Source organism: Oncorhynchus gorbuscha, linkage group LG08 (assembly GCF_021184085.1).
Source record: "Oncorhynchus gorbuscha isolate QuinsamMale2020 ecotype Even-year linkage group LG08, OgorEven_v1.0, whole genome shotgun sequence".
In the NCBI taxonomy this organism is placed as follows: Eukaryota; Metazoa; Chordata; class Actinopteri; order Salmoniformes; family Salmonidae; genus Oncorhynchus; species Oncorhynchus gorbuscha.
The window spans coordinates 69,221,145-69,248,686 of NC_060180.1; the positions used below are offsets into that span (position 1 = coordinate 69,221,145).

A 27,542-nucleotide genomic window follows, 5' to 3' on the forward strand; every position below is an offset into this window, starting at 1 on the left:
ATGGGATGTGTGGTGTAACTTTTCATATCCTTAGTTTAAGAATGTTATACTCTGTGTGCTCAGATTTCTTTTAAAAATTTGATATAGTTTATATTTATTTGAAGAAAAATAGCAATTTCTGCTGGTATTTCAAATACAATTAAAACATGTCTAAATTATTAATACATCTTACAAATAATAGTGCTACTTACAGTATAGTGTTAAATATAGTGTTTTACATTTAATTCCACATTGCGTGCAAAACCAGCATGCATGAGCCCATTCTGAAACTCTAAATTATATTTGGTATTTTTTATTTTATTTGTACAATTAATTGACGACGCTCCTGTGAACAACGTTTGTAAACGATTCCCACGCCCAAATAGATACAAGGTTTCACGTCACGTGGCACCGCCGCATTAAATTGTGTTGTTCCTGAGTGAAACCCCTCTTGACTGAAAGCTCATGATCGTGACAAGCATAGCTAGCAACACAATCAGTAGGAAAATTAAGCCATTTTTTGGGGGCTGACTTGCAGGACTTCTTGATCGCCGGATAACTAAGTACAATTAATTAACTAAGTACAATTAATCATGTCAAATGTTTACAAACCGCAAAAAAGTCCACGAAACCCAAAGTGTGCCAGATGCAGAAATCATGGATTCATTGTTCAACTCAAGGGACATTCGGGACAGTGTCAATTTCTTAAATGCAATTGTTGGAAATGTTCTCTGATTGCAGAGAGAACGAAAATAATGGCATTTCAAAGACGGATCAAGAAAACTAACAAAGAAGAATCAGCACTTAATTTGACTTGGTCAAGGCCCAGTGATACACCGGTTGATGGCACTTTGAGCGGCCGGGTGGAAAACGCACATCTGCCCGACACATCTGGAGTGATGTTTCCTGGCCCCGGAACACGTACAGAGACAGTCATCAAGATGCCACCACAACGTGTTGAAGAGGCATACGGTAGGACCTATGCGGAGATGGAGGTCCCCGACAAGTCTGCCAAAGATGGCCATGGCCCATGGATCACTCATGAACCGCAGAGAAAGTCCACCCCTGGAGGTGGTGATCATGGCGGTGAAGACGGTGGTTACGGGGCGCCTTGGAGTGGGATTCAGGATGCGTCTTCAGCGATGAGTCGAAGTAAGTGGATCAATCTTTTGTTGAATAAATTCATTTAACATGCATGTGTTTTTTGTTGTTGTAGCGCTAGCTAACGTTACATTCTTGAAAAACATAATAAATAACTTTTTTTTAAAACGATATATATTTTAATATAGTTGATAAACCTTGTTAACTGGGTAGCTAACATGGTTAGGTTGCTATTGAATTTCAGAGCTCTAATTTCGCGCCTTTTTATTCTCTTGTTGGGATGAGTTTCAGTGTTTGTGATTATGTAGCCTACACATAATGCTGTATGTACAAACTGGCATTTACATCTTTTCTTTCTTTCTTTACTTCGCATCCACGAAGGCGGCCCACATTTCCCCAGCGACTATGTTATAGCGGAGGTTGGCGGTCAGAGAGACATGTACTCTGGAGAAATGGTGGCCATGCAGTTCCCCTTTAAGGTCTTCTCAGGCTACCCGAATGCCTACGCAGCTTGCCCAGCCATTCTGGTGAACATGCCGCTTCCACCACCAGGGCCTTTCAAGGTCGGTAATGGTCCAATGTGTTTCCCTCACTTTCCAGCACCTGGCCCGATGCACTACCCTCCTGAGGCAGGTCCTATAAACGTAAGACCAAAAAGCATTAGAATTTAAAAATATATATAATGAAGTAGTAAATGTGCTGTCAAAATGGGCTTTACACTTTGAGGATATTACGTTATACCTATGACATGACAGATTAATATATATTTTTTGCGATCCATACTATGCCATGACAGTGTATAGCTATTTTGGTGAAAATGAACCCTGACAAAATGGATGGAAGCCCGTTTGCTTGTATGTGAATGTGTATGGTTTGCACCCAGGGTGGCAGAGTGCCATTCTTTGCCCCTCACCCCCCTGGCAGTGACATTCGTCCTGGAAGTTACCTGGAGGAGCTGGTTCTGAGGTCGCATCCGTCACCACAGCCTTCTCTACCTAAGGACAGAGAACATGGAACAAGTATGTGTGTTTTGTGGCTGTTGCCGGCAATCATACTTTGTTAGTGGATAATGTATAATGTCATAGAGACTGGCCCAGCGTTGTCCGGGTTTGGACAGGGTAGCCCGTCATTGTAAATAAGAATGTGTTCTTAAACTGACTTGCCTATTTTAAATAAAAGTTAAATTAAATAAATGCATTCTCTGACTACACTTGGTGTTAACTGAGGTAGACAACTCGATTGGCCCACAATGTCGCCCTGTCTTTCCTTTCTCCAACTACAGGTGGACATCCCCATAGCAACCAAGGGTCAGAGAGCAGCTCACTGGAAAATGCCTCCTCTTCCCAGAACACTGTGTGAGGGCGAAGGTCATGTGGTTAGCATCCTAACATCATATATCCACTTGAGAAAAATCATATTTACCCTTTCTGTTGTGCAAATATACAGCACCAAAGACTTAGCTAAGTCACTGTTGACATTTTTACCTTGTTCCACCGTGTAGTTCATTATGCACAGGGGTTTCAATTCTCATTGTACACACAATAACAACCATTGGATAAAAGAACAACAACACAACAATAATCTGCTATTATTTCTGGGGGGGGGGGGGCTTTTTTACTTTTTACAGAAGCTATTTTTGTTTAATTATTTAATTAATCATTTTTAACAGTCATATTTATATCAGTTTGTGATAGTCAAATATAATCTCATATTTGTTTTTTTTTAACTAAAAGGATTTGCCTTGTCATTTCTTGTCTTGCCTTTATCAGGAACATTGTTTTCTTCCTCATTCAGTTAATTAGTCAGTTCAGTTGTATTATATTCACAGCCATGTTCCGGTTGTTCATGAAATAAAATATATATAACAAATAAATCAATGCTGTTGTCATGACGTGTTCCTAAACAGCTGCTTTCGTGGAAAAGGCCTGTGTGATTTGATGCCGGTTTCTTTAGTGTAAACCACATATAGGAAGAAGTTCTCTTTGTAAAGCCTCTCTGGGTGCTTCATGGGATTCAGTTGACTGTCAGACCAGTCAAACTCAACACGTCCAATTTCTTTTGTATTACAGTGAATCTTGGACCAGGACAAAATCTATATGGATTCAATGTTGACTGGCAAAAACAGGAACACAGTGTCATTGCTAATATCAGATTTGTACATAAGGAATAGCTTATAGTTTTAAGATTGCGTTATACTTTTAGCCTGATCTTATTGCTCTCGGTATTTCTTAAATGTTGATCCAAATTCAGACAAGCATTACATTACACCAACCTTCACACGGGGAATATTGAATATAAGGAAGTCACAAAAAAATGTATTGATTCATTATATTTTTTTTTACAGATGTCAAACAGCCAGTGGTTGGATAAGCTAATTTACAACATACATTATGCATACATGAATATTAATACAGTCTTACTTACAGTCTTACAGTAATACAGTGTCACAGATGAGTGTTGGGAGTTTAATAACCACCACAGATCAATGTATTAATTTTGAGCATAAAATTGTCTTACAGTGTTACAGTAATGTGTAATGAAAAATGACTCTTGATGTTGATATTAAAATGATAAGTAGTACTTGGATATGATTTAAATGCCAAAGCCAATCGCATCTGGAGAAGGTTCAGTATTTGGCGCCATCCAATGGTCCAGCGTTGCGCGTCATTCTCCATGGTTGCTATGGTATCGCTCAGGCTTCACGTATCCATGGTAACCAAACACACTAGAGGAACACGTCCGCTCTGCAAAACAATGATGCACAAAAACTTCTTTTTTTTTTAGAAAGACAGATTCACATATCTAAACTTGACAACTAATATTAATTTCTTTGCAAAGTTTCAACTACGGATCAGGTTAGTGTCAATGCCCGAGAGTGTGTTGTCTCTGTATTTCTAGACAGTTAGCTTGAATTGCAAACAGAACTTGCTCAGCTATAACGCTAACTGCTAACGTTAGCAAGCTAATTTAGCCTGGCTGTATGTTTGCAATCCGTGACTGGTTAGCTACATTTGTGTGCTTTGTCTTACAGACATTAGAACAGTTGTTTTTAATAACGGGTTACCGGATTGAACAATATGGCTTCGGTTGTAGCCCAGTGTCACTACATCTTCGGTTTGCGGACAGGAGTAATAAATAATATTTGCTACTTCGATGAGCAGACGGTCATCTTCCCATGCGGAAACAACTGTGTGCGCTACAACATTGACCAGAGATGGCAGAGGTTCATTCCAGGTAGTTGATCCCAAATGATAACAGTAGACATTTTTAGCTAGTTATACTTATTTTCTCTTGCAGTGTACATATGCGTTTCGTTAGCTAGCTAAGTTTATTGGAAAATGATGTGTTCTCAATCAACTTGTCTGGTTAACCCTCCTGTTGTGTTCGTTTCATATGAATTAATTCTGTGTTCCCGGTCCAAAAAGACCCATTATAGCTGATTATAAATCCACAATAATACATATATTATCACCTAATGTAGTTAGATCTTTTTTTTTATCAGCTTAGGTTCTTGTGAACATTACACGTTTTTAACTTCTATTCGCTATTTATGGCCTGTAGCCCTAATTGACCTGAGCTCATACAACTCGTTCTTGAGTAATAAAAAAGTCATAATGTATGGATTATTTTGACTATCAAATACTCAGATAAAATATTTTGTGTTATTTATCACAGACTACTTTGTGTCAAAGTTTAACAAGGATTCTCTCCTCACCAGTGTCATGATCAAGAGCCTCACGTTTTTTTTTTTTTATTTCACCAGGTAGGCCAGTTGAGCCAAGATAAAGAAAACAGTGTGACACAAACAACAACACAGAGTTACACATAAACAAACGTACAGTCAATAACACAATAGAAAAAAAGTATATATACAGTGTGTTCAAATGGCATGAGGAGGTAAGGGAATAAATAGGCCACAGTAGCGAAGTAATTACAATTTAGCAAATGAACACGCAAGGCCTCAAAAAAGCTTTATATACCAGAGCCGAGATAAGTTCTATATATTATTGAAACAATGTTTGTGAGAATGCTAACAGGTGTGGTTCCCGTGGGGGAAAGATTCTATTAGGGAAAGGTCCCTGTGGGGGTTGCGATGGAAGCCAAGAAGGGGAGTGATGTGTGTGTGTGTGTGTGTGTTCAAACACACATCCATGTGGGGGTCTGGGAATCCATTTGATACACTAATTGTAGTCTCACCCATTCATTTCTAAAGACCGGTCATTTTTGACCGGGAACACCACAGGTGTACAAAAGTTAAATAAAACACCCAACATTTTATGAAAATCATCCAAATGAATTTTGTGTGTTTAGATGTCCAGTGTGGACAAAGTCATGGAACCTTATGACAATCAGATTAAATTAAGTACATTTTTCAGAGAGAAAACTGGAACACAGCAGGAGGGTTAAGTAAAGGTATACTTCATTAAATGAAAATGACAAAGATCGAAACCTCATGCACAACATTAGGTGTTTTTCCCAAATGGCATCCTATTCCCTTTGTAGTGCACTACCCCTCCATTTTTCCTCAAAGGCACAGAGAAAAGCCAGGGCATGCAGGCCCTGGCCATCAGCGCCAACCGCCGCTACCTGGCCGTGTCAGAGCGTGGTGAGAAGGGCACTATCACCGTGTACGACCTGCAGCACGAGCAGAGCCGGAAGAGGAAGGTGCTCAGTGGGGGAGAGGTCCCCGTGCTGGAATTTGTCTCCATGGCCTTCTCCCCTGACTCCAAGTACCTGATAGGGCAGGCAGGAGCCCCCGACTGGACCCTGTTCTACTGGATGTGGGAGAAGCAGAAGGTCATGGCCTCAGTGAAGACGACAGGGTCCACCAACCCCATCAACCAGGTGGGTGTGACAGATATAGGCAGACCAGAGGAGAGAAGAGAGGAGAGAAGAGGGGGGAGAAGTGGGCCTCTACTTCATGATGGTATTTTATCCTGGTGAAATTAAAACAAAAGAAAAGTGTGACATTTTGAGGTACAGTTGTGGATGTATATATCCTGTGGACGCGAACACACACTGACACACACACCTTGCTTGACATGGGCAAGGAGTTCACCGGAGTATCGGCATCTCCGGTTTACTACTGCTTGAGCTCCTGTTCCTCTCATAGAATATTAGCTCACAAGTGCTGTGGAGCTCCTCCACCTAAATAAACAGTACCGGCACCTATTTCAGTCCAAGTCAAGCACAGAGCATAAAGTACTCAACCACACACACTGAATAACTATATAGCAGCCTAGTGGTTAGAGCGTTGGGCCAGTAACTGAAAGGTTGCTAGATTGAATCCCCGAGCTGACAAGGTAAAAGATCTGTCGTTCTGCTGCTGAATAAGGCAGTTAACCCACTGTTCCTAGTAAAAGATCTGTTCGTTCTGCTGCTGAATTAACCCACTGTTCCTAGCAGTTAACCCACTGTTCCTAGACCAGTTAACCCACTGTTCCTAGACCAGTTAACCCACTGTTCCTAGACCAGTTAACCCACTGTTCCTAGACCAGTTAACCCACTGTTCCTAGACCAGTTAACCCACTGTTCCTAGACCAGTTAACCCACTGTTCCTAGGCCGCCATTGTAAATAAGAATTTGTTCTTAACTGACTTGTCTAGTTAAATAAAGGTCCAATAAATAAATACAAAAGACCTATCATCATCGTCTTCATCTTCATCACCCCCAGGTCAGCTTTAACCCGCAGGACAACACCCAGATCTGCGTGAGTGGCAATGGGGTCTTCAAGCTCTTCCGCTATGCTGAGGGCGCCCTGAAGCAGTCCAACTTCCTTAAGCTGGAGTCCCATAACTTCCTGTCGCACACCTGGATGTCCGAGGAGCGTGTCATAGCGGGGACAGAGACAGGCAGGCTGCTGGTGTTCGAGTCAGGTGACCTGCGCTGGGAGATGAGCGTCACCACCAAGCCTGCCACACAGGAGGCAGACAGGTCAGACAGGATGACGGATCAATCAGTCGATCAATCAATCAAACATTTTCGTCCTTCTATCCTCCACAGTCTGCATTCCATTGACCTCTTTACCACATCTATTACAAAAAATACATGAGTCAGTTAGCATCATTTTGAATTGACATTCTACATTACCATGGCAATCCAGCATCATTTGATAGAACATTCTACATTACCATGGCAATCCAGCATCATTTGAATGAACATTCTACATTACCATGGCAATCCAGCATCAGTTGAATGAACATTCCAAAATACCATGGAAATTATTGCATCACAATAAGAGGAAGCCATTGAGAGTTTACTAGTCAAATTGCTTCCAAGCCCATTCTATTCATAAGGTTGGACAATTCTGATTTATCAAAGTGTTATGCAATGACAACGTAGTTATTTTTTTTACAGCACTAGCAGCTATTTAGAATAATGTATTTTTTTGTCACTTAGCAGACGACTTATTTTTTTCACCTAGTCGGATCAGGGATTTGAACCAGCAACCTTTCTGTTACTGGTGCAATGCTCTTAACTGCTAGGCTACCTGTCTGTAGGAATGCTTCCCGCAGGGGGAATCCTACCACACTTACCCCATTGACAATTGGACTGTCTGATCCTAATCATTAACAGATTTAATTCTCAAATGGATAACAAATGACCGTCCTTTCACGGCACAGACAACTAGAGAGGAGAAAGCCAGAGGAGGTCAAGTCCGAGGGGGCAGCCCCAGCCCGTATGCCCAGAATCACAGCCATCACGTCCTACTCTAAGGGCTTTGCCTGCTCTGCCGGCCCAGGGACCGTGTGTCTGTTTGAGAAGACAGAGGAGAAGGACAACTACAGAAAGACTAGGGAGATCAGGGTAATGTCAATGTTTGGAGAACATGATAACTTGACTTCATAATGAACAGAACAGGAGGTGGTGGTCTCATTCATTTGAAATGTGTGTGTGTGTGTGTGTGTGTGTGTGTGTGTGTGTGTGTGTGTGTGTGTGTGTGTGTGTGTGTGTGTGTGTGTGTGTGTGTGTGTGTGTGTGTGTGTGTGTGTGTGTGTGTGTGTCTGTGTCTGTGTGTCAGATCCCGGCAGACCCGTGCAGCAACGAGCCGAGCCATGCGGAGCAGCAGGAGATGGTCACACTGTGTATCAGCCCGTCAGAGGAGACCCTGGTCACCAGTACAGACCGTGGTCAGCTCTACAGCATCACCCTGTCCTCTGCTGAGATGAGCAAGGTGAGCAGTGATATAGTGAAAATATAGGCCTAAATGTATAGTACAGGGGAGCTGGAGACCCCTTATGTTTTAGAAAATGTATCAGGAACCCAATTTATCAGGAACCCAACTCATAATCATAACTCGAGTGAGGTCAAAATAGCATACAAGGAGTTTTACTATGACTTTGGCAGTGCATCGCCGGAAGAACCACGTCTCTGGGAAGGAACATTTATATTTGAGATTCTTCAAATCAAACATATGGAAACTCCGTTCCATTTCTTCCATTCCAGTTATTATAATGAGCCCAACCTCCTAAAGCCCCCCCCCAGCCTTCTCTGCCTCCAACTTGAATCTCAAACAGACCTATTTTTGATTGTTTTATTTTGAGATCTGGCTGCAGACCCCACTTTGAGAACCCCTGGTATATGATATAGACCATATGGATGTGTGCAAGGTGAACAGCTGCTAAATCATGCTGGGCTCGCAGTCAGCAGGATTAGCCCCAGGTTAGGTTAGGTCCAGGTTAGATTAGGTCCAGGTTAGGTTAGGTCCAGGTTAGGTTAGGTCCAGGTTAGGTTAGGTCCAGGTTAGGTCCAGGTTAGGTTAGGGCCAGGTTAGGTTAGGTCCAGGTTAGGTCCAGGTTAGATTAGGTCCAGGCTAGATTAGGTCCAGGTTAGGTTAGGTCCAGGTTAGATTAGGTCCAGGTTTGGTTAGGTCCAAGTTAGGTCCAGGTTAGGTTAGGTCCAGGTTAGGTTAGGTCCAGGTTAGATTAGGTCCAGGTTAGGTTAGGTCCAGGTTCGATTAGGTCCAGGTTAGGTCAGGTCCAGGTTAGGTTAGCTCCAGGTTAGGTCCAGGTTAGGTTAGGGTCCAGGTTAGGTCCAGGTTAGGTTAGGTCCAGGTTAGATTAGGTCCAGGTCAGGTCCAGGTTAGGTTAGGTCCAGGTAAGGTCCAGGTTTGGTTAGGTCCAGGTTAGATTAGGTCCAGGTTAGGTCAGGTCCAGGTTAGGTCCAGGTTAGGTCCAGGTTAGATTAGGTCCAGGTTAGGTCAGGTCCAGGTTAGATTAGGTCCAGGTTAGGTCCAGGTTAGGTTAGGTCCAGGTTAGGTCAGGTCCAGGTTAGGTCCAGGTTAGATTAGGTCCAGGTTAGGTCAGGTCCAGGTTAGATTAGGTCCAGGTTAGGTCAGGTCCAGGTTATGTTAGGTCCAGGTTAGATTAGGTCCAGGTTAGGTTAGGTCCAGGTTAGATTAGGTCCAGGTTAGGTCAGGTCCAGGTTAGGTTAGGTCCAGGTTAGATTAGGTCCAGGTTAGGTCCAGGTTAGATTAGGTCCAGGTTAGGTCAGGTCCAGGTTAGATTAGGTCCAGGTTAGGTCAGGTCCAGGTTAGATTAGGTCCAGGTTAGGTCAGGTCCAGGTTAGGTTAGGTCCAGGTTAGGTCAGGTCCAGGTTAGATTAGGTCCAGGTTAGGTCAGGTCCAGGTTAGGTTAGGTCCAGGTTAGATTAGGTCCAGGTTAGGTCCAGGTTAGATTAGGTCCAGGTTAGGTTATGTTAGGTCCAGGTTAGATTCGGTCCAGGTTAGATTAGGTCCAGGTTAGGTTAGGTCCAGGTTTGGTTAGGTCCAGGTTAGATTAGGTCCAGGGTAGGTTAGGTCCAGGTTAGGTTAAATCCAGGTTAGGTCAGGTCCAGGTTAGATTAGGTCCAGGTTAGGTTAGGTCCAGGTTAGGTTAGGTCCAGGTTAGGGCCAGGTTAGGTTAGGTCCAGGTTAGGTTAGGTCCAGGTTAGGTTAGGTTAGGGCCAGGTTAGGTCCAGGTTAGGTTAGGTCCAGGTTAGGTTAGGTTAGGGCCAGGTTAGGTTAGGGCCAGGTTAGGTTAGGTCCAGGTTAGGTTAGGTCCAGGTTAGGTTAGGTTAGGGCCAGGTTAGGTTAGGTCCAGGTTAGGTTAGGTCCAGGTTAGGTTAGGGCCAGGTTAGGTTTGGTTAGGGCCAGGTTAGGTTAGGTCCAGGTTAGGTTAGGTTAGGGCCAGGTTAGGTTAGGTCCAGGTTAGGTTTGGTTAGGGCCAGGTTAGGTGAGGTCCAGGTTAGGTCCAGGTTAGGTTAGGTTAGGGCCAGGTTAGGTTAGGTTAGGTCCAAATGCTCCTTTTCTTTATTTTGTTCTTCTATCCTACCTACTGTCATTCCTTCCTTCCTTCCAATCCAGAGGAATATAGTTGAGAGCCTGAGATTGAGTGTGGATATGTGTAGGTGAGGTATATTGACCATATTGGTCTCCCTTTAGACAATCCTTTCACCGTAATGGGCACTTGTATACTCCTCCCCTTTCCATTTCAAATAATTGGATTGGTGTATGAAAGTAAGTTAACAAATGCACACTTTGAGCAGAAGAGTAGAGAATTGGGATGTTGAAAGGCCTCTTGCACTAAGCTCAATTTCAATGTCTTGTCCACCAGGGGGAGCAAGCCCACTTTGAGTTCCTGTCCCACTCGTTTCACTCCAACATCATCACAGGTCTGTCCATCTGCATCCGCAAGCCCCTTATCGCCACATGCTCCCTGGACCACTCCGTACGCATCTGGAACTTTGAGACCAAGTAAGAGATTATCTCTTTGCTTTTCAATGGGAAAAATTTCAATGGGAATTTTCAGTTCACTTCCTGAATTGACTGAATTGAAATGGAATCGACCCCAACTGTCGACCCCATCAGTGTACGTCTCTTGTCCCTAGATTATATATTTCAGCGGTTTTCAATTCCATTCTATTCATACTGTAGGACAAAACCTGAGAATAGGGTGACCATATGTCCCAGATTTTGCGTGACAGTCCCGTGTTTTGGCCCATTGTCCTGCGTCCCGCAACCAAGCAGTCATGTCCCGCATTTTATCAACAAATTAAAACACCAAAAAAGATTTACAGTACCAGTCAAAAGTTTGGACACATCTACTCATTCAAGGGTTTTTCTTTATTCATACTTTTTTCTACATTGTAGAATAATAGTGAAGACATCAAAACTATGGAATAACACATACTGTATGGAATCATGTAGTAAGCAAAAAAGTGTTAAACAAATCAAAATATATTTGAGATTCTTCAAATAGCCACCCTTTGCTTTGATGACAGCTTTGTACACTCTTGGCATTCTCTCAACCAGCTTCACCTGGAATGCTTTTCCAACAGTCTTGAAGGAGTTCCCACATATGCTGAGCACTTCTTGGCTGCTTTTCCTTCACTCTGTGGTCCAACTCATCCCAAACCATCTCAATTGGGTTGAGGTCGGGTGATTGTGGAGGCCAGATCATCTGATGCAGCACTCCATCACTCTCCTTCTTGGTCAAATAGCTCTTACACAGCCTGGAGGTGTGTTGGGTCACTGTCCTGTTGAAAAACAAATGATAGTCCCACTAAGTGCAAACCAGATGGGATGGCGTATCGCTGCAGAATGTTTAGGTAGACATGCTTGTTAAGTATGCCTTGAATTCTAAATAAATCACTGACATTGTCAACAGCAAAGCACAATCACACCTCCTACATGCTTCACGGTGGAACCACACATGCGGAGATCATCCGTTCACCTACTCTACGTCTCATAAAGACATGGCGGTTGGAACCTTAACATTTCTAGTTTGTACTCATCAGACCAAAGGACAGATTTCCACCAGTCTAATGTCCATTGCTCGTGTTTCTTGGCCCAAGTATGTCTCTTCTTCTTATAGGTGTCCTTTAGTAGTGGTTTCTTTTTTAGCAATTCGACCACGAAGGCCTGTTTCACGCAGTCTCCTCTGAACAGTTGATGTTGAGATGTCTCTGTTACTTGAACTCGGTGAAGCATTTATTTGGGCTGCAATTTCTGAGACTGGTAACACTTATGAATTTATCCTCTGCAGCAGAGGTAACTCTGGGTCTTCCTTTCCTGTGGCGGTCCTCATGAGAACCAGTTTCATCATAGCGCTTGATGGTTTTTGAGACTGCACATTTTCGGTATTGACTGACCCCCATGTCTTAAAGTAATGATGGACTGTTGTTTCTCTTTGTTTATTTGAACTGTTCTTGCCATAATATGGACTTGGTCTTTTACCAAATAGGGCTATCTTCTGTATACCAGCCCTACCTTGTCACAACACAACTGATTGGCTGAAACACATTGAGAAGGAAAGAAATTCCACAAATGAACTTTTAACAAGGCACACCTGTTAATTTAAATGGATTCCAGGTGACTACCTCATGAATCTGGTTGAGAGAATGCCAAGAGTGTGCAAAGCTGTCATCAAGGAAAAGGGTGGCTACTTTGAAGAATCTAAAATCTAAAATATATTTTGATTTGTTTAACACTTTTTTGGTTACTACATGATTCCGTATGTGTGATTTCATAGTTTTGATATATTCACTATTATTCTACAATGTAGAAAATAGTAAAAATAAAGAAAAACCCTTGAATGAGTAGGTGTGTCCAAACGTTTGACTGTTACTGTAGGCTACACTCTGGTTGTCCCTCATTTGAGTATTTTAAATGTGGTCACCCTTCTTGGGAAACCTACGCTCAATTCAAACGTTAGTGAAAATCTCCTATTGACTCCAAAGCATGATTAACACCAAATAGATTCATATAAAAAAGTACTAATTTACTCCTCCTGGAGCCTAGCCCATCAACAACAGGTTTCTACTAACGCTGTGTTCTACATGAGAGTCTTCTCCTCCTGTCTGTGTCAGTGTGCTGGAGCTGCATAAGGAGTTCCAGGAAGAGGCCTTCAGCGTGGCCCTGCACCCCTCTGGTCTCTTCATCCTGGTGGGCTTCTCCGACAAGCTGCGCCTCATGAACCTGCTCATCGACGATGTTAGGACCTTCAAGGAGTTCACTGTCAGGGGCTGCAGAGAGGTGGGGGAAGGGTTGGTGTTGGGGTGGGGGTGAGGTGTGTGTGGGTTACAGGTACTCTGTGTCAAAATAAACTTCACTATAGATACTGTCAGTTGAACTAAATGAATGAATATTGTATTGCGGTCAATGGAATAATAAGCCTGGTCTTGTTGCTTGTCTGTGTTTCTCCAATCCTAGTGTGTTTTCAGTCATGGGGGACACATGTTCGCTGCTGTCAACGGAAACCTCATCCACATCTACTCCTCCACTACATTTGACAACCTCTTAAATCTGAAGGGCCACAATGGAAAGGTGTGTTTTCCCTGAACAGGAAAACCTATGGTCCTATACTCATCGAACATCATTTCCCTCAGAGACTATGTATGAAACCCAGCTGACTGTCACTACTACATCTCCCTGCTGTCTGACTTGTTATTGTGTATAAATGATGTTTGTCAGGTGCGGGCCATCGTGTGGAGCACGGACGACAGTCGCCTGGTGTCGTGCGGGATGGACGGGGCCGTGTACGAGTGGAACACGCTGAACAGCAAGCGCGAGTCGGAGAGCGTTCTGAAGTCCTGCAGCTACACTGGCGTCACCATCTCGCCCGATGCCAAGACTATCTTCGCCGTGGGGACAGACTGTACCCTTAAGGAGATCCAAGACTGTCAGGTGGGATGGAGGTTATACCCTCAGCTAAGGATGGTTCCCTAGATAACGAGTCTACAAAACTTAGTTTAGGTAATTGTGTTCGTAACAAATTGTAGTTTTGGGAGTAGAAAACTGCATTTAGATTGAATGTCTCATCCACAGAGATCCATTTCTATGATTTTATTGATGAGAAAATGTGCAGAATGTTGGCCCAGTTTCATCTTTCTCCCACTTCTCCCTTTGCCTCACCACTGTGAGGAGAGGAAGCCCCTTCTCCCTCCTCTCCCTCTGCCTCGCCACTGTGAGGAGAGGAAGCCCCTTCTCCCTCCTCTCCCTCTGCCTCGCCACTGTGAGGAGAGGAAGCTCCTTCTCCCTCCTCTCCCTCTGCCTCGCCACTGTGAGGAGAGGAAGCCACTTCTCCCTCCTCTCCCTCTGCCTCGCCACTGTAAGGAGAGGAAGCCCCTTCTCCCTCCTCTCCCTCTGCCTCGCCACTGTGAGGAGAGGAAGCTCCTTCTCCCTCTTCTCCCTCCTCTCCCTCTGCCTTCGCCACTGTGAGGAGAGGAAGTCAATTCTCCCACTTCTCCCTCTGCCTCGCCACTGTAAGGAGAGGAAGCCCCTTCTCCCTCCTCTCCCTCTGCCTCGCCACTGTGAGGAGAGGAAGCCCCTTCTCCCTCCTCTCCCTCTGCCTCGCCACTGTGAGGAGAGGAAGCCGCTTCTCCCTCCTCTCCCTCTGCCTCGCCACTGTGAGGAGAGGAAGCCCCTTCTCCCTCCTCTGCCTCGCCACTGTGAGGAGAGGAAACCCCTTCTCCCTCCTCTCCCTCTGCCTCGCCACTGTGAGCAGAGGAAGCTCCTTCTCCCTCCTCTCCCTCTGCCTCGCCACTGTGAGGAGAGGAAGCTCCTTCTCCCTCCTCTCCCTCTGCCTCGCCACTGTGAGGAGAGGAAGCTCCTTCTCCCTCCTCTCCCTCTGCCTCGCCACTGTGAGGAGAGGAAACTCCTTCTCCCTCTCCTCCCTCTCCCTCTGCCTCGCCACTGTGAGGAGAGGAAGTCAATTCTCCCACTTCTCCCTCTGCCTCGCCACTGTGAGGAGAGGAAGCTCCTTCTCCCTCTTCTCCCTCTGCCTCGCCACTGTGAGGAGAAGAAGCCCCTAGTGTGAATGACATGGTGTACTAGCTTGATCCCAGATCTGTTTGTGCTGCCTTGCCAACTATGACCATAGGAGGTGGCGAGACAGCACAAACTGATCTGGGACCGGGCTTGTGCTTTGTACCAATGTGACAATCTGTTCTCAGATCCTTAGGGAGGTGGCAGCGGACGACGTGGCTTACACCACCATCGCTATGTCCCGGTCGGGACGGGTGCTCTTCGCAGGGACCTCCATCGGGACTGTCAGGGCCATCAAGTACCCTCTATCCACACAGAAAGACTGGATTGAGTACCAGGCCCACTCAGGGGCTGTCACCAAGGTGGGTGTGTGATGTTTCGCCCAATAACAGAACATTCAATTGTGGCTTACCTGAAAGATCTGTTTGTGTTGTCATGCCAACTCTTTTGATCATTGCCATAAAAATAACGACTACAGTAAAATTTGACCATACAGCACCAACAGATCTAGGAATGTCCGAATCTTGCAGATAAATTGATGCTTGATCTATGATATTTCGGGCCAGGCTAGGACTTTTCTGCCATTTCAAGTGAAAGCAAATCAAATCAAGTTTTTTTGAGCGGTCGTTTAGCCCTCTCTCATTTCTGCTCCCATTTCTCCAGTGGATTTACCCCAGCATGTACAGGTAACTGCCAAAAATAATTGAAACACTTCAGTAAATGAGGGATACATACTATATTGAAAGCAGGTGCTTCCACACAGGTGTAGTTCCTGAGTTAATTAAGCAACGTACATCCCATCATGCTTAGGGTCATGTATAAAAATGTCCAGATGCCCATTATAATGAATGCCAGGAGAAGCTAGGAGAAGAGATCTCAGTGACTTTGAAAGAGGAGTCTCAAAGGAGAACAGTGGGTTTAAAGGGTGTGTCTCAGTCACCCAATTGAACACTTTACGGGAGATTCTGGGGCGGCGTCTGAGACAGCGTTTTTCACCACCATCAATAAAACACCAAATGATGGAATGTCTTGTGGAACAAAGGTGTCGCATCCCTCCAATAGAGTTCCAGACACATGTAGAATCTATACCAGGGTGGATCTATACCAGGGTGGATCTATACCAGGGTGGATCTATACCAGGGTGGACCTATACCAGGGTGGATCTATACTAGGGTGGATCTATACCAGGGTGGATCTATACCAGGGTGGATCTATACAGGGTGGATCTATACCAGGGTGGATCTATACCAGGGTGGATCTATACAGGGTGGATCTATACCAGGGTGGATCTATACCAGGGTGGATCTATACCAGGGTGGATTGAAGCTGTTCTGACGGCTCCTGGTGGCCCAACACCTTAAGACACTATGTTGGTGTTTCCTTTATTTTGGTAGTTACGTGTACGTTGTACAATAAAGTCTACTGAATGAACAAATATAAATAATGATCACGTTGGTCTTGTTCAGTAAGGAGAAAGTGTTTCATAATGGAATGAAACAAGGAGGTACCACCTAGAACACTTAAATAAAAGGTGTTCTTATTATTACCCTGTCCCCACTCAGATGGTGATCACGTTTGACGACCAGTACCTGCTGACGGTGTCTGAGGACTGCTGCCTGCTCATCTGGAAGATCATAGACAAGGAGGGCCGTGGCCTGAAGAGAGACAAGGACATCACCTACGCTGAGGAGATCCTCATCACCAAGTCAGACCTGGAGGAGAAGGTACTGGCCATGACGGACTATGGAGAAAAAGAGGGCGACATACGGGAGAGAGAAAATACAGTTAAAACATGAGAGACTTGCATGTCTTTTGATTTACTTCTGGTTTGCCCATTGCTACTAATGCTTTGAGTACCAGGGCTCTAGTAGGTGCATGTAAATGGATAACTGGGTCGTAGTCTAGGTTGTTGTTCTTGATCATGCATTGCCTTCCTCTCTGTCCCCCAAAAAACTATATTCTCCTCTATTCTACTCTCTTCTATTCTACTGTTCTATTCTACTGTTCTATTCTACTGTTCTATTCTACTCACTTCTATTCTACTGTTCTATTCTTCTGTTCTATTCTACTGTTCTATTCTACTCTCTTCTATTCTACTGTTCTATTCTTCTGTTCTATTCTATTGTTCTATTCTATTCTCTTCTATTCTACTGTTCTGTTCTATTCTACTGTTCTATTCTATTCTACTGTTCTATTCTACTCTCTTCTATTCTACTGTTCTATTCTTCTGTTCTATTCTATTGTTCTATTCTATTCTCTTCTATTCTACTGTTCTGTTCTATTCTACTGTTCTATTCTATTCTACTGTTCTATTCTTCTGTTCTATTCTACTGTTCTATTCTACTCTCTTCTATTCTACTGTTCTGTTCTATTCTACTCTCTTCTACTCTCTTCTATTCTCCTCTCCTCTATTCTACTCTGTTCCACTCTACTCTGTTCTACTCTACTCTGTTCTACTTTGTTCTGTTCTTTTCTACTCTACTCTGTTCTATTCTACTCTGTTCTATTCTACTGTATTGTACTTTATTCTATTGTAACAGAACCAGATCATGATGGAGCTGAAGACCCGTGTGGAGGAGCTGAAGATGGAAAATGAGTACCAGCTGCGTCTGAAGGACATGAACTACAACGAGAAAATCAAGGACCTCTCAGAGAAGTTTGTCCAAGAGATCGAGTCCCTCAAGACCAAAAACCAGGTACAACCAGTGGCGATTTTGTATTTTAGCATGCCCCTTGGTGGGGAAAAAATAGATGTGGGATGCATGCCAGCAAAGCCACTACAAAGCCACTACACAACATAACACTAAACAATACATTAATTGCACTATACCACTGCTACACATGGCTATCAACGGAGCCTTGTCTGGCAGCGAAACAGTTCATTCAGCCTCATTTAAATAAACATAGCTGATATGGCTTACTTGCTTAAACAATGTGGTTTCTACTGACAATTGAGATGTACAAACTATGGTATAAGGAGACGACAAGCGGATAAGAGGCAATCCGTAATTTCGATTAAGACATTAATGAGCGAGCTAGGACGGACGTAGTCAATATAACTATTTGTTCAGCACTTTTGAAATGTACAGCGACAGAATTCAGAACATGGTCTGTTCTTACAGTGTGCACCCTACCCTGTACACCAAGTCAGAACCGTAGGATAAATAAAGTGGGTATATAAGCAAACAATAAAAGCTCTTACAATATTCGATGACTACATTTCTCTAAAACAGGTTATAGGCTACATGTGCACCACCAAGTCAGAACAGTAGGTGAAATTAAGAGGGATAAATAGACCAAATTATTAGGGTGAGGCACATGGGCTACTAACATCTTACTACACAACATCCCACTTAGTATTACTTTCTTAGCTACAGTATACATATCTCCCTAATATTGCATCATTTATGCAGCAGCATACAGGACATTTTTGGACTCACCTTGATGTGCTCTGCTCACTTGAACAGGAAGGTGACGCGGTGGTCCTTCGTTGGCAAATTTTGTCATCAAAGTCTGGTATTCTCTGGATTTATGGTGCTTTCAAGACAACCGGGAACTCCGAAAAAAAAAGGTTGAATCATGATGACGTCGGTGATCTTCAGGTCATAGCTCTTGAAAGATGCCTGAGTTCCCGATTTACAATTCCGAGTCGGATGAAAGTTAAAAACTTATTTTCCTAGTCGTAGCTCGTTTTTACCTGAGTTTCCAGTTGTCTTGAACCCACTAAAGCCAGATTTTGAAGTTCCGAGTTTACAGTTGTTTTGGGCGCAGGAAAAGAGACCCTAGGAAAAGAGACCCTTAATCTGTGACTTGGGACCACACAGCCACTCCACTGAATAGCAGGCTAATGATTTTTTTGCAATGCTTGCAGTTAGCCACTGATTCCTACCAAACCACTCATTGTTGAATTTCCAATTTCCAACTTGTTGTTTAATGTTTATGTCCAATGGCCGATGAGCGTCGATACGTTTCATCTATAATTTCTCTTCATTATTTATTTTCAATGACAAGAATTAAAAAAGATTTGCCAGTAGATTGTCAACTTGATTCATGATGATGACTACTTGCTAAGATTTTGAAAGTATGATGTTGACATGATCAGTCTAATCAAAACTACTGTACATATAAAATGATTTGACGTAATTGTATCTTTGGCCAAACATCTTGAGCCTTCTTGGATTGGCACTTCTAATGTAACTCTATGGCAGCACCCAAGAGGCTAGAATTTTTAAAGTCTTACCCTTAGACTTGGCGGTGACGTAGTGTCCCCATGAGTGACAGAACACTGAGCCAATCACAGTGCAACGCTTCGTATTTTCTGCTGGCTTGCCCCACCATTACAGAAAGCACTGAGCTAGCCTGAAACTCCTGTATTTTGGAGCTACCTTACTCAAGAAAACAAGAAAGAGACCATGTTTGTATGCGGCTTTACTAATGATATACATATATATATATATTTATATATATATACATATTAAAACATTTTTTTTACAATGTTTGCAAACTTATATGTGACACGTATTAATGCCAATTTAGGATTTTCTTATAGGAAAGCAAATATCTGTTTTCCAATGAGTGAAGAAGCTAGACGAGCGCTTTGTGCCGACTACATCTCCTATAGTAAAACAGATGTTTGTTCTTCAACTAGCCTGCTAAAAGCAGAATCACTCAACTATTGCTTACTTCTCACAAACATTCATTACTGTTTACTCTAATGCAGCACCTGGTATGGGACAAATGTGCAGATGTTTGTATGTCAACACTCAGTACATTTTCCTTTGAGAGAACCCTTCATTCAGGGTCGTGGTCCGTCTGTTGTGCTGATATAGACATGCATATTCACAGCCTATATGTGTATATACATTATTCAGTTCAGGCCTGGCTTCAAATACTATTTGAAATCATTCTGAATACTCTTATCTGGGCTTGACTGAGCTTCCCTGTTTCAACAGAATCAATAGAAAAAGTATTTTTTAAATGACAAGGCAGGCTAAAGCAAACGTTAATTGATGAAGGAAATTAAACCCAGGGCTGATCTGTTGTGTTGCAGGTCCTGAAAACGGAGAAAGAGAAGCAGGAAATGTCCCACCTGGAGGTCACGAGGGAGGTCGTGGAGAAACACTCCAGAGAGCAGCAGGATTTCGGTAAGAGAGAAATACATTTTTACATTTACATTTACATTTAAGTCATTTAGCAGACGCTCTTATCCAGAGCGACTTACAAATTGGTGCATTCACCTTATGACATCCAGTGGAACAGCCACTTTACAATAGTGCATCTAAATCTTTTAAGGGGCGGGGGGGTGAGAAGGATTACTTTATCCTATCCTAGGTATTCCTTAAAGAGGTGGGGTTTCAGGTGTCTCCGGAAGGTGGTGATTGACTCCGCTGTCCTGGCGTCGTGAGGGAGTTTGTTCCACCATTGGGGGGCCAGAGCAGCGAACAGTTTTGACTGGGCTGAGCGGGAACTGTACTTCCACAGTGGTAGGGAGGCGAGCAGGCCAGAGGTGGATGAACGCAGTGCCCTTGTTTGGGTGTAGGGCCTGATCAGAGCCTGGAGGTACTGAGGTGCCGTTCCCCTCACAGCTCCGTAGGCAAGCACCATGGTCTTGTAGCGGATGCGAGCTTCAACTGGAAGCCAGTGGAGAGAGTGGAGGAGCGGGGTGACGTGAGAGAACTTGGGAAGGTTGAACACCAGACGGGCTGCGGCGTTCTGGATGAGTTGTAGGGGTTTAATGGCACAGGCAGGGAGCCCAGCCAACAGCGAGTTGCAGTAATCCAGACGGGAGTTGACAAGTGCCTAGATTAGGACCTGCGCCGCTTCCTGTGTGAGGCAGGGTCGTACTCTGCGGATGTTGTAGAGCATGAACCTACAGGAACGGGCCACCGCCTTGATGTTAGTTGAGAACGACAGGGTGTTGTCCAGGATCACGCCAAGGTTCTTAGCGCTCTGGGAGGAGGACACAATGGAGTTGTCAACCGTGATGGCGAGATCATGGAACGGGCAGTCCTTCCCGGGAGGAAGAGCAGCTCCGTCTTGCCGAGGTTCAGCTTGAGGTGGTGATCCGTCATCCACACTGATATGTCTGCCAGACATGCAGAGATGCGATTCGCCACCTGGTCATCAGAAGGGGGAAAGGAGAAGATTAATTGTGTGTCGTCTGCATAGCAATGATAGGAGAGACCATGTGAGGTTATGACAGAGCCAAGTGACTTGGTGTATAGCGAGAATAGGAGAGGGCCTAGAACAGAGCCCTGGGGGACACCAGTGGTGAGAGCGCGTGGTGAGGAGACAGATTCTCGCCACGCCACCTGGTAGGAGCGACCTGTCAGGTAGGACGCAATCCAAGCGTGGGCCGCGCCGGAGATGCCCAACTCGGAGAGGGTGGAGAGGAGGATCTGATGGTTCACAGTATCGAAGGCAGCCGATAGGTCTAGAAGGATGAGAGCAGAGGAGAGAGAGTTAGCTTTAGCAGTGCGGAGCGCCTCCGTGATACAGAGAAGAGCAGTCTCAGTTGAATGACTAGTCTTGAAACCTGACTGATTTGGATCAAGAAGGTCATTCTGAGAGAGATAGCGGGAGAGCTGGCCAAGGACGGCACGTTCAAGAGTTTTGGAGAGAAAAGAAAGAAGGGATACTGGTCTGTAGTTGTTGACATCGGAGGGATCGAGTGTAGGTTTTTTCAGAAGGGGTGCAACTCTCGCTCTCTTGAAGACGGAAGGGACGTAGCCAGCGGTCAGCGATGAGTTGATGAGCGAGGTGAGGTAAGGGAGAAGGTCTCCGGAAATGGTCTGGAGAAGAGAGGAGGGGATAGGGTCAAGCGGGCAGGTTGTTGGGCGGCCGGCCGTCACGAGACGCGAGATTTCATCTGGAGAGAGAGGGGAGAAAGAGGTCAGAGCACAGGGTAGGGCAGTGTGAGCAGAACCAGCGGTGTCGTTTGACTTAGCAAACGAGGATCGGATGTCGTCGACCTTCTTTTCAAAATGGTTGACGAAGTCATCTGCAGAGAGGGAGGAGGGGGAGGGGAGGAGGATTCAGGAGGGAGGAGAAGGTGGCAAAGAGCTTCCTAGGGTTAGAGGCAGATGCTTGGAATTTAGAGTGGTAGAAAGTGGCTTTAGCAGCAGAGACAGAGGAGGAAAATGTAGAGAGGAGGGAGTGAAAGGATGCCAGGTCCGCAGGGAGGCGAGTTTTCCTCCATTTCCGCTCGGCTGCCCGGAGCCCTGTTCTACATGCATTCACGTAACCATTACGTGAATGCATGTGTCTTAAGAATCAATAAAATATTCTGAAACCTTATGAATGTAACCTCTTAATACTTTACAACAGAACATTCAGATCAAGTTTTGTATTCAATAACCCTGCTGGGCCTCGTATTTTACTGCCACATTTGCACACTCATACACGCACACCCTTCACGAGTCATGGGTTTGATTCCTGCATGGGCCACACCGTACGGTGTAAACTGTTTAAGGTAAAGGCATCTGTTAGAGGAACATTTTGTATATATTTTTTATTTAACTAGGCAAGTCAGTTAAGAAAAATTCTTATTTACAACGACAGCCTAGGAACAGTGGGTTAACTGCCTTGTTCTCAGGGGGCAGAACGACAGATGTTTACCATGGCAGCTCGGGGGATTCGATCTAGCAACCTTTTGATTACTGGCCTCAACACTCTTAACACCTGCCGCCATGTCATCATCTTCGTCATTCCCCAGAGTCAACTAGTAACCAGAAGCTGATGCTGGAGTACGAGAAGTACCAGGAGCTGCAGCTCAAGTCGCAGCTCATGCAGGAGGGCTATGAGCGGCAGCTGCAGGCCATGGAGGACAGCAAGGGTCGCGCCCTGGAGGAGCTCACCCTCTTCTATGAGGCCAAGCTCCAGGAGAAGATGCTCATGCTGGGCCAGGTGAGGGAAGGGTACAGGGTAGGGACTGGGGGTCTGGGGGTGGGAGGATGGGGCTAGGATGTACCCTGGAGGAGCTCACCCTCTTGTACGAGGCCAAGCTCCATCACAAACTGTCATCAAAGATACTACTCTAGAAAAGAGGAAACTTGGGGCTTGGAATTCTTGATCTATCACATTCACGTTGTCATGCTGCGTCATGCGGTTGATGCTGTGATTGTTTGGATATTTAAACTACGGCGGGTTAAAAGGAACACACAACAGTAGGCTGTAGCGAATTTAACACACCAAAGTCAAATCACACCTGCAAAACAGCTCTTGCTTGTGGCTTCTTGCATTTCTTAATGAAGGAAACAAATATTTAAATATTGGTCTGTTAATGATGTTACTTAATGGCAAAATGTCAATAGTTTTTAACTGTGTATGGGAAGGTTGTATTTATTAATATTTTTTTTAACTTAAGATATCACCATAATTTTTATTGGAAAAGCCAAGTTCAGCCCCTCTTTAAAGCTTATCATATTTGTGTATCTGAGTTCTGATTGTGTGTGTGTGTGTGTGTGTCTCTCAGTGTCAGGACGAGTCCAGGCAGCAGATGAGGGAGTTTGAGGAGTCCAAGAAGCAGATGGAGGAGGACGGAGACCGGGAGATCCAGGACATCCGCATCAAGTACGAGAGGAAGCTACGGGTAGAGAAAGAGATCAACCTACGCCTGAAGGGAGAGACGGGCGTCATGAGGAAAAAGGTGAATACAAAATAAACAGTTATCTTCACTCTTACGTTCCCCACTCGGATAATAACCCTAATCCACTCATCATGTAAAAACCAGACCACAGAAAACCAGAACACAATGACTTATTCATATCCAGTCCTCAAATTTCTTTGAAACAATTAATTCCATGATACAATGCTTTTTTTTCTTTCACATGCACTATGTTATAGCTTCCACATACAGTATGCTATAGCTTCCACATACAGTATGTTATAGCTTCCACATACAGTATGTTATAGCTTCCACATACAGTATGTTATAGCTTCCACATACAGTATGTTATAGCCTCCACATACAGTATGTTATAGCTTCCACATACAGTATGCTATAGCTTCCACATACAGTATGTTATAGCTTCCACATACAGTATGTTATAGCTTCCACATACAGTATGTTATAGCTTCCACATACAGTATGTTATAGCTTCCACATACAGTATGCTATAGCTTCCACATACAGTATGTTATAGCTTCCACATACAGTATGTTATAGCTTCCACATACAGTATGTTATAGCTTCCACATACAGTATGTTATAGCTTCCACATACAGTATGTTATAGCCTCCACATACAGTATGTTATAGCTTCCACATACAGTATGCTATAGCTTCCACATACAGTATGTTATAGCTTCCACATACAGTATGTTATAGCTTCCACATACAGTATGTTATAGCTTCCACATACAGTATGCTATAGCTTCCACATACAGTATGCTATAGCTTCCACATACAGTATGCTATAGCCTCCACATACAGTATGCTATAGCTTCCACATACAGTATGCTATAGCGTCCACATACAGTATGCTATAGCTTCCACATACAGTATGCTATAGCTTCCACATACAGTATGCTATAGCTTCCACATACAGTATGTTATAGCCTCCACAGACAGTATGCTATAGCTTCCACATACAGTATGCTAAGCTTCCACATACAGTATGTTATAGCTTCCACATACAGTATCCTATAGCTTCCACATACAGTATGTTATATATTTCACATACAGTATGCTATAGCTTCCACATACAGTATGTTATAGCTTCCACATACAGTATGCTATAGCTTCCACATACAGTATGTTATAGCTTCCACATACAGTATGTTATAGCTTCCACATACAGTATGTTATAGCTTCCACATACAGTATGCTATAGCTTCCACATACAGTATGCTATAGCTTCCACATACAGTATGCTATAGCCTCCACATACAGTATGCTATAGCTTCCACATACAGTATGCTATAGCGTCCACATACAGTATGCTATAGCTTCCACATACAGTATGCTATAGCTTCCATATACAGTATGCTATAGCTTCCACATACAGTATGTTATAGCCTCCACAGACAGTATGCTATAGCTTCCACATACAGTATGCTAAGCTTCCACATACAGTATGTTATAGCTTCCACATACAGTATCCTATAGCTTCCACATACAGTATGTTATATATTTCACATACAGTATGCTATAGCTTCCACATACAGTATGTTATAGCTTCCACATACAGTATGTTATAGCTTCCACATACAGTATGCTATAGTTTCCACATACAGTATGTTATAGCTTCCACATACAGTATGCTATAGCTTCCACATACAGTATGCTATAACTTCCACATACAGTATGCTATAGCTTCCACATACATTATCCTATAGCTTCCACATACAGTATGCTATAGCTTCCACATACAGTATGCTATAGCTTCCACATACAGTATGCTATAGCTTCCACATACAGTATCCTATAGCTTCCACATACAGTATGCTATAGCTTCCACATACAGTATGCTATAACTTCCACATACAGTATGCTATAACTTCCACATACAGTATGCTATAGCTTCCACATACAGTATTCTATAGCTTCCACATACAGTATGCTATAGCTTCCACATACAGTATGCTATAGCTTCCACATACAGTATCCTATAGCTTCCACATACAGTATGTTATATCTTTCACATACGCTATGTTATAGCTTCCACATACAGTATGCTATAGCTTCCACATACAGTATCCTATAGCTTCCACATACAGTATGCCATAGCTTCCACATACAGTATGCTATAACTTCCACATACAGTATGCTATAGCTTCCACATACAGTATCCTATAGCTTCCACATACACAATGCTATAGCTTCCACATACAGTATGCTATAGCTTCCACATACAGTATGTTATAGCTTCCACATACAGTATCCTATAGCTTCCACATACAGTATCCTATAGCTTCCACATACAGTATGCTATAACTTCCACATACAGTATGCTATAGCTTCCACATACATTATCCTATAGCTTCCACATACAGTATGCTATAGCTTCCACATACAGTATGCTATAACTTCCACATACAGTATGCTATAGCTTCCACATACAGTATCCTATAGCTTCCACATACAGTATGCCATAGCTTCCACATACAGTATGCTTTAACTTCCACATACAGTATGCTATAGCTTCCACATGCAGTATTCTATAACTTCCACATACAGTATGCTATAGCTTCCACATACAGTATGCTATAGCTTCCACATACAGTATTCTATAGCTTCCACATACAGTATCCTACATGTTCCACATACAGTATGCTATAGCTTCCACATACAGTATGCTATAGCTTCCACATACACTATGTTATAGCTTCCACATACAGTATGTTATATCTTCCACATACACAATGCTATAGCTTCCACATACAGTATGCTATAGCTTCCACATACACTATGTTATAGCTTCCACATACAGTATGTTATATCTTTCACATACACTATGTTATAGCTTCCACATACAGTATGCTATAGCTTCCACATACAGTATCCTATAGCTTCCACATACAGTATCCTATAGCTTCCACATACAGTATCCTACATGTTCCACATACAGTATGCTATAGCTTCCACATACAGTATGCTATAGCTTCCACATACACTATGTTATAGCTTCCACATACAGTATGTTATATCTTCCACATACACAATGCTATAGCTTCCACATACAGTATGCTATAGCTTCCACATACACTATGTTATAGCTTCCACATACAGTATGTTATATCTTTCACATACACTATGTTATAGCTTCCACATACAGTATGCTATAGCTTCCACATACAGTATCCTATAGCTTCCACATACAGTATCCTATAGCTTCCACATACAGTATCCTATAGCTTCCACATACAGTATGCTATAGCTTCCACATACAGTATGCTATAGCTTCCACATACAGTATGCTATAGCTTCCACATACAGTATAGGCTGCTACAATATATTATATCTATGAAATAGTTATTCTATAATCTATTTAATCTCCACTTCTCATTCACACCTTTTAAACATGTCTTCTCTCTCCGGTCCCCCTCTCTGTCTTCTCCCCTCTCTGTCTTCTCCCCTCTCTGTCTTCTCCCCTCTCTGTCTTCTCCCCTTTTTTGTCTTCTCCTGTTACAGTTCAGCAGCCTGCAGAAGGATATAGACGACCGCAACGTGGAGATTGAGAAGCTGAGGGTGGAGCAGCAGAAGCTACGAGGGGTAATCAAGTCCCTGGAGAAGGACATCCTGGGCCTGAAGAAAGAGATCCAAGAGAGGGACGAGACCATCCAGGATAAGGTGTGTGGTGGGTGGCTGCAGGGGGATGGGGTGGGTACAGGTACTGGAGGAACCTAGGCTATGGGAGGGTTGGAGACGCACATTGGGGGCCTGAAGAAGGAGATCCAGGAGAGAGACGAGACCATCCAAGTGAAAGTGGGATGCACAGAGTCCTGTTCATTAGGCATCAAACAAGAGAAAAGGGACTGAGACGGAGAGAAAGAAATGTAACAAGAAATGTTGTTTTGTGTTCTTTAACAGAAACATGACCTACTGTAGGACATGTTCTACTACTGTAGGACATGTTCTGTATAAGGGGGCTATTGACCTCATATGTATTGGATCCACCTTCTGGCACTAGTTATTGGTAGGGAGACGAGACACTGATTATGTTAGCTTCTTCTGGAACATCTTTCCTAGATACAACTGAATATGTCCTACATCATTC

The 27,542-nt window shown here is 43.6% G+C and overlaps 2 protein-coding genes across 3 annotated transcripts in view; both read left to right on the top strand.

Moving 5' to 3' along the window:
- The first annotated feature begins 440 nt into the window (after positions 1 to 440).
- LOC124041020 (doublesex- and mab-3-related transcription factor 1-like) lies at positions 441 to 2,947 on the top strand. 2 transcript variants are annotated; one of them, XM_046358175.1, is made up of 4 exons: positions 441 to 1,131; positions 1,462 to 1,724; positions 1,964 to 2,099; positions 2,363 to 2,947. In XM_046358175.1, exons 1-4 carry the CDS (start codon positions 573 to 575, stop codon positions 2,437 to 2,439), a joined length of 1,035 nt encoding a protein of 344 aa, XP_046214131.1. In that variant the 5' UTR covers positions 441 to 572; the 3' UTR covers positions 2,440 to 2,947. The 2 variants fall into 2 exon arrangements, with proteins under 2 accessions (XP_046214131.1, XP_046214132.1); XM_046358176.1 differs by having other exon boundaries at positions 1,462 to 1,643.
- Positions 2,948 to 3,798: 851 nt separating this feature from the next.
- cfap57 (cilia and flagella associated protein 57) overlaps positions 3,799 to 27,542 on the top strand; it is a 38,200-nt gene continuing 14,456 nt past the window's right edge. The window contains exons 1-17 of the mRNA XM_046360456.1: positions 3,799 to 3,935; positions 4,112 to 4,314; positions 5,612 to 5,925; positions 6,755 to 7,014; positions 7,704 to 7,887; positions 8,102 to 8,254; positions 10,674 to 10,813; positions 12,928 to 13,093; positions 13,271 to 13,384; positions 13,532 to 13,744; positions 15,013 to 15,186; positions 16,387 to 16,548; positions 17,365 to 17,520; positions 19,875 to 19,968; positions 22,539 to 22,729; positions 23,298 to 23,471; positions 26,957 to 27,115. Coding sequence (XP_046216412.1) covers positions 4,158 to 4,314; positions 5,612 to 5,925; positions 6,755 to 7,014; positions 7,704 to 7,887; positions 8,102 to 8,254; positions 10,674 to 10,813; positions 12,928 to 13,093; positions 13,271 to 13,384; positions 13,532 to 13,744; positions 15,013 to 15,186; positions 16,387 to 16,548; positions 17,365 to 17,520; positions 19,875 to 19,968; positions 22,539 to 22,729; positions 23,298 to 23,471; positions 26,957 to 27,115 — 2,811 coding nt within the window. The 5' untranslated portion in view covers positions 3,799 to 3,935; positions 4,112 to 4,157. The remainder of the gene's footprint in view (positions 3,936 to 4,111; positions 4,315 to 5,611; positions 5,926 to 6,754; positions 7,015 to 7,703; positions 7,888 to 8,101; positions 8,255 to 10,673; positions 10,814 to 12,927; positions 13,094 to 13,270; positions 13,385 to 13,531; positions 13,745 to 15,012; positions 15,187 to 16,386; positions 16,549 to 17,364; positions 17,521 to 19,874; positions 19,969 to 22,538; positions 22,730 to 23,297; positions 23,472 to 26,956; positions 27,116 to 27,542) is intronic.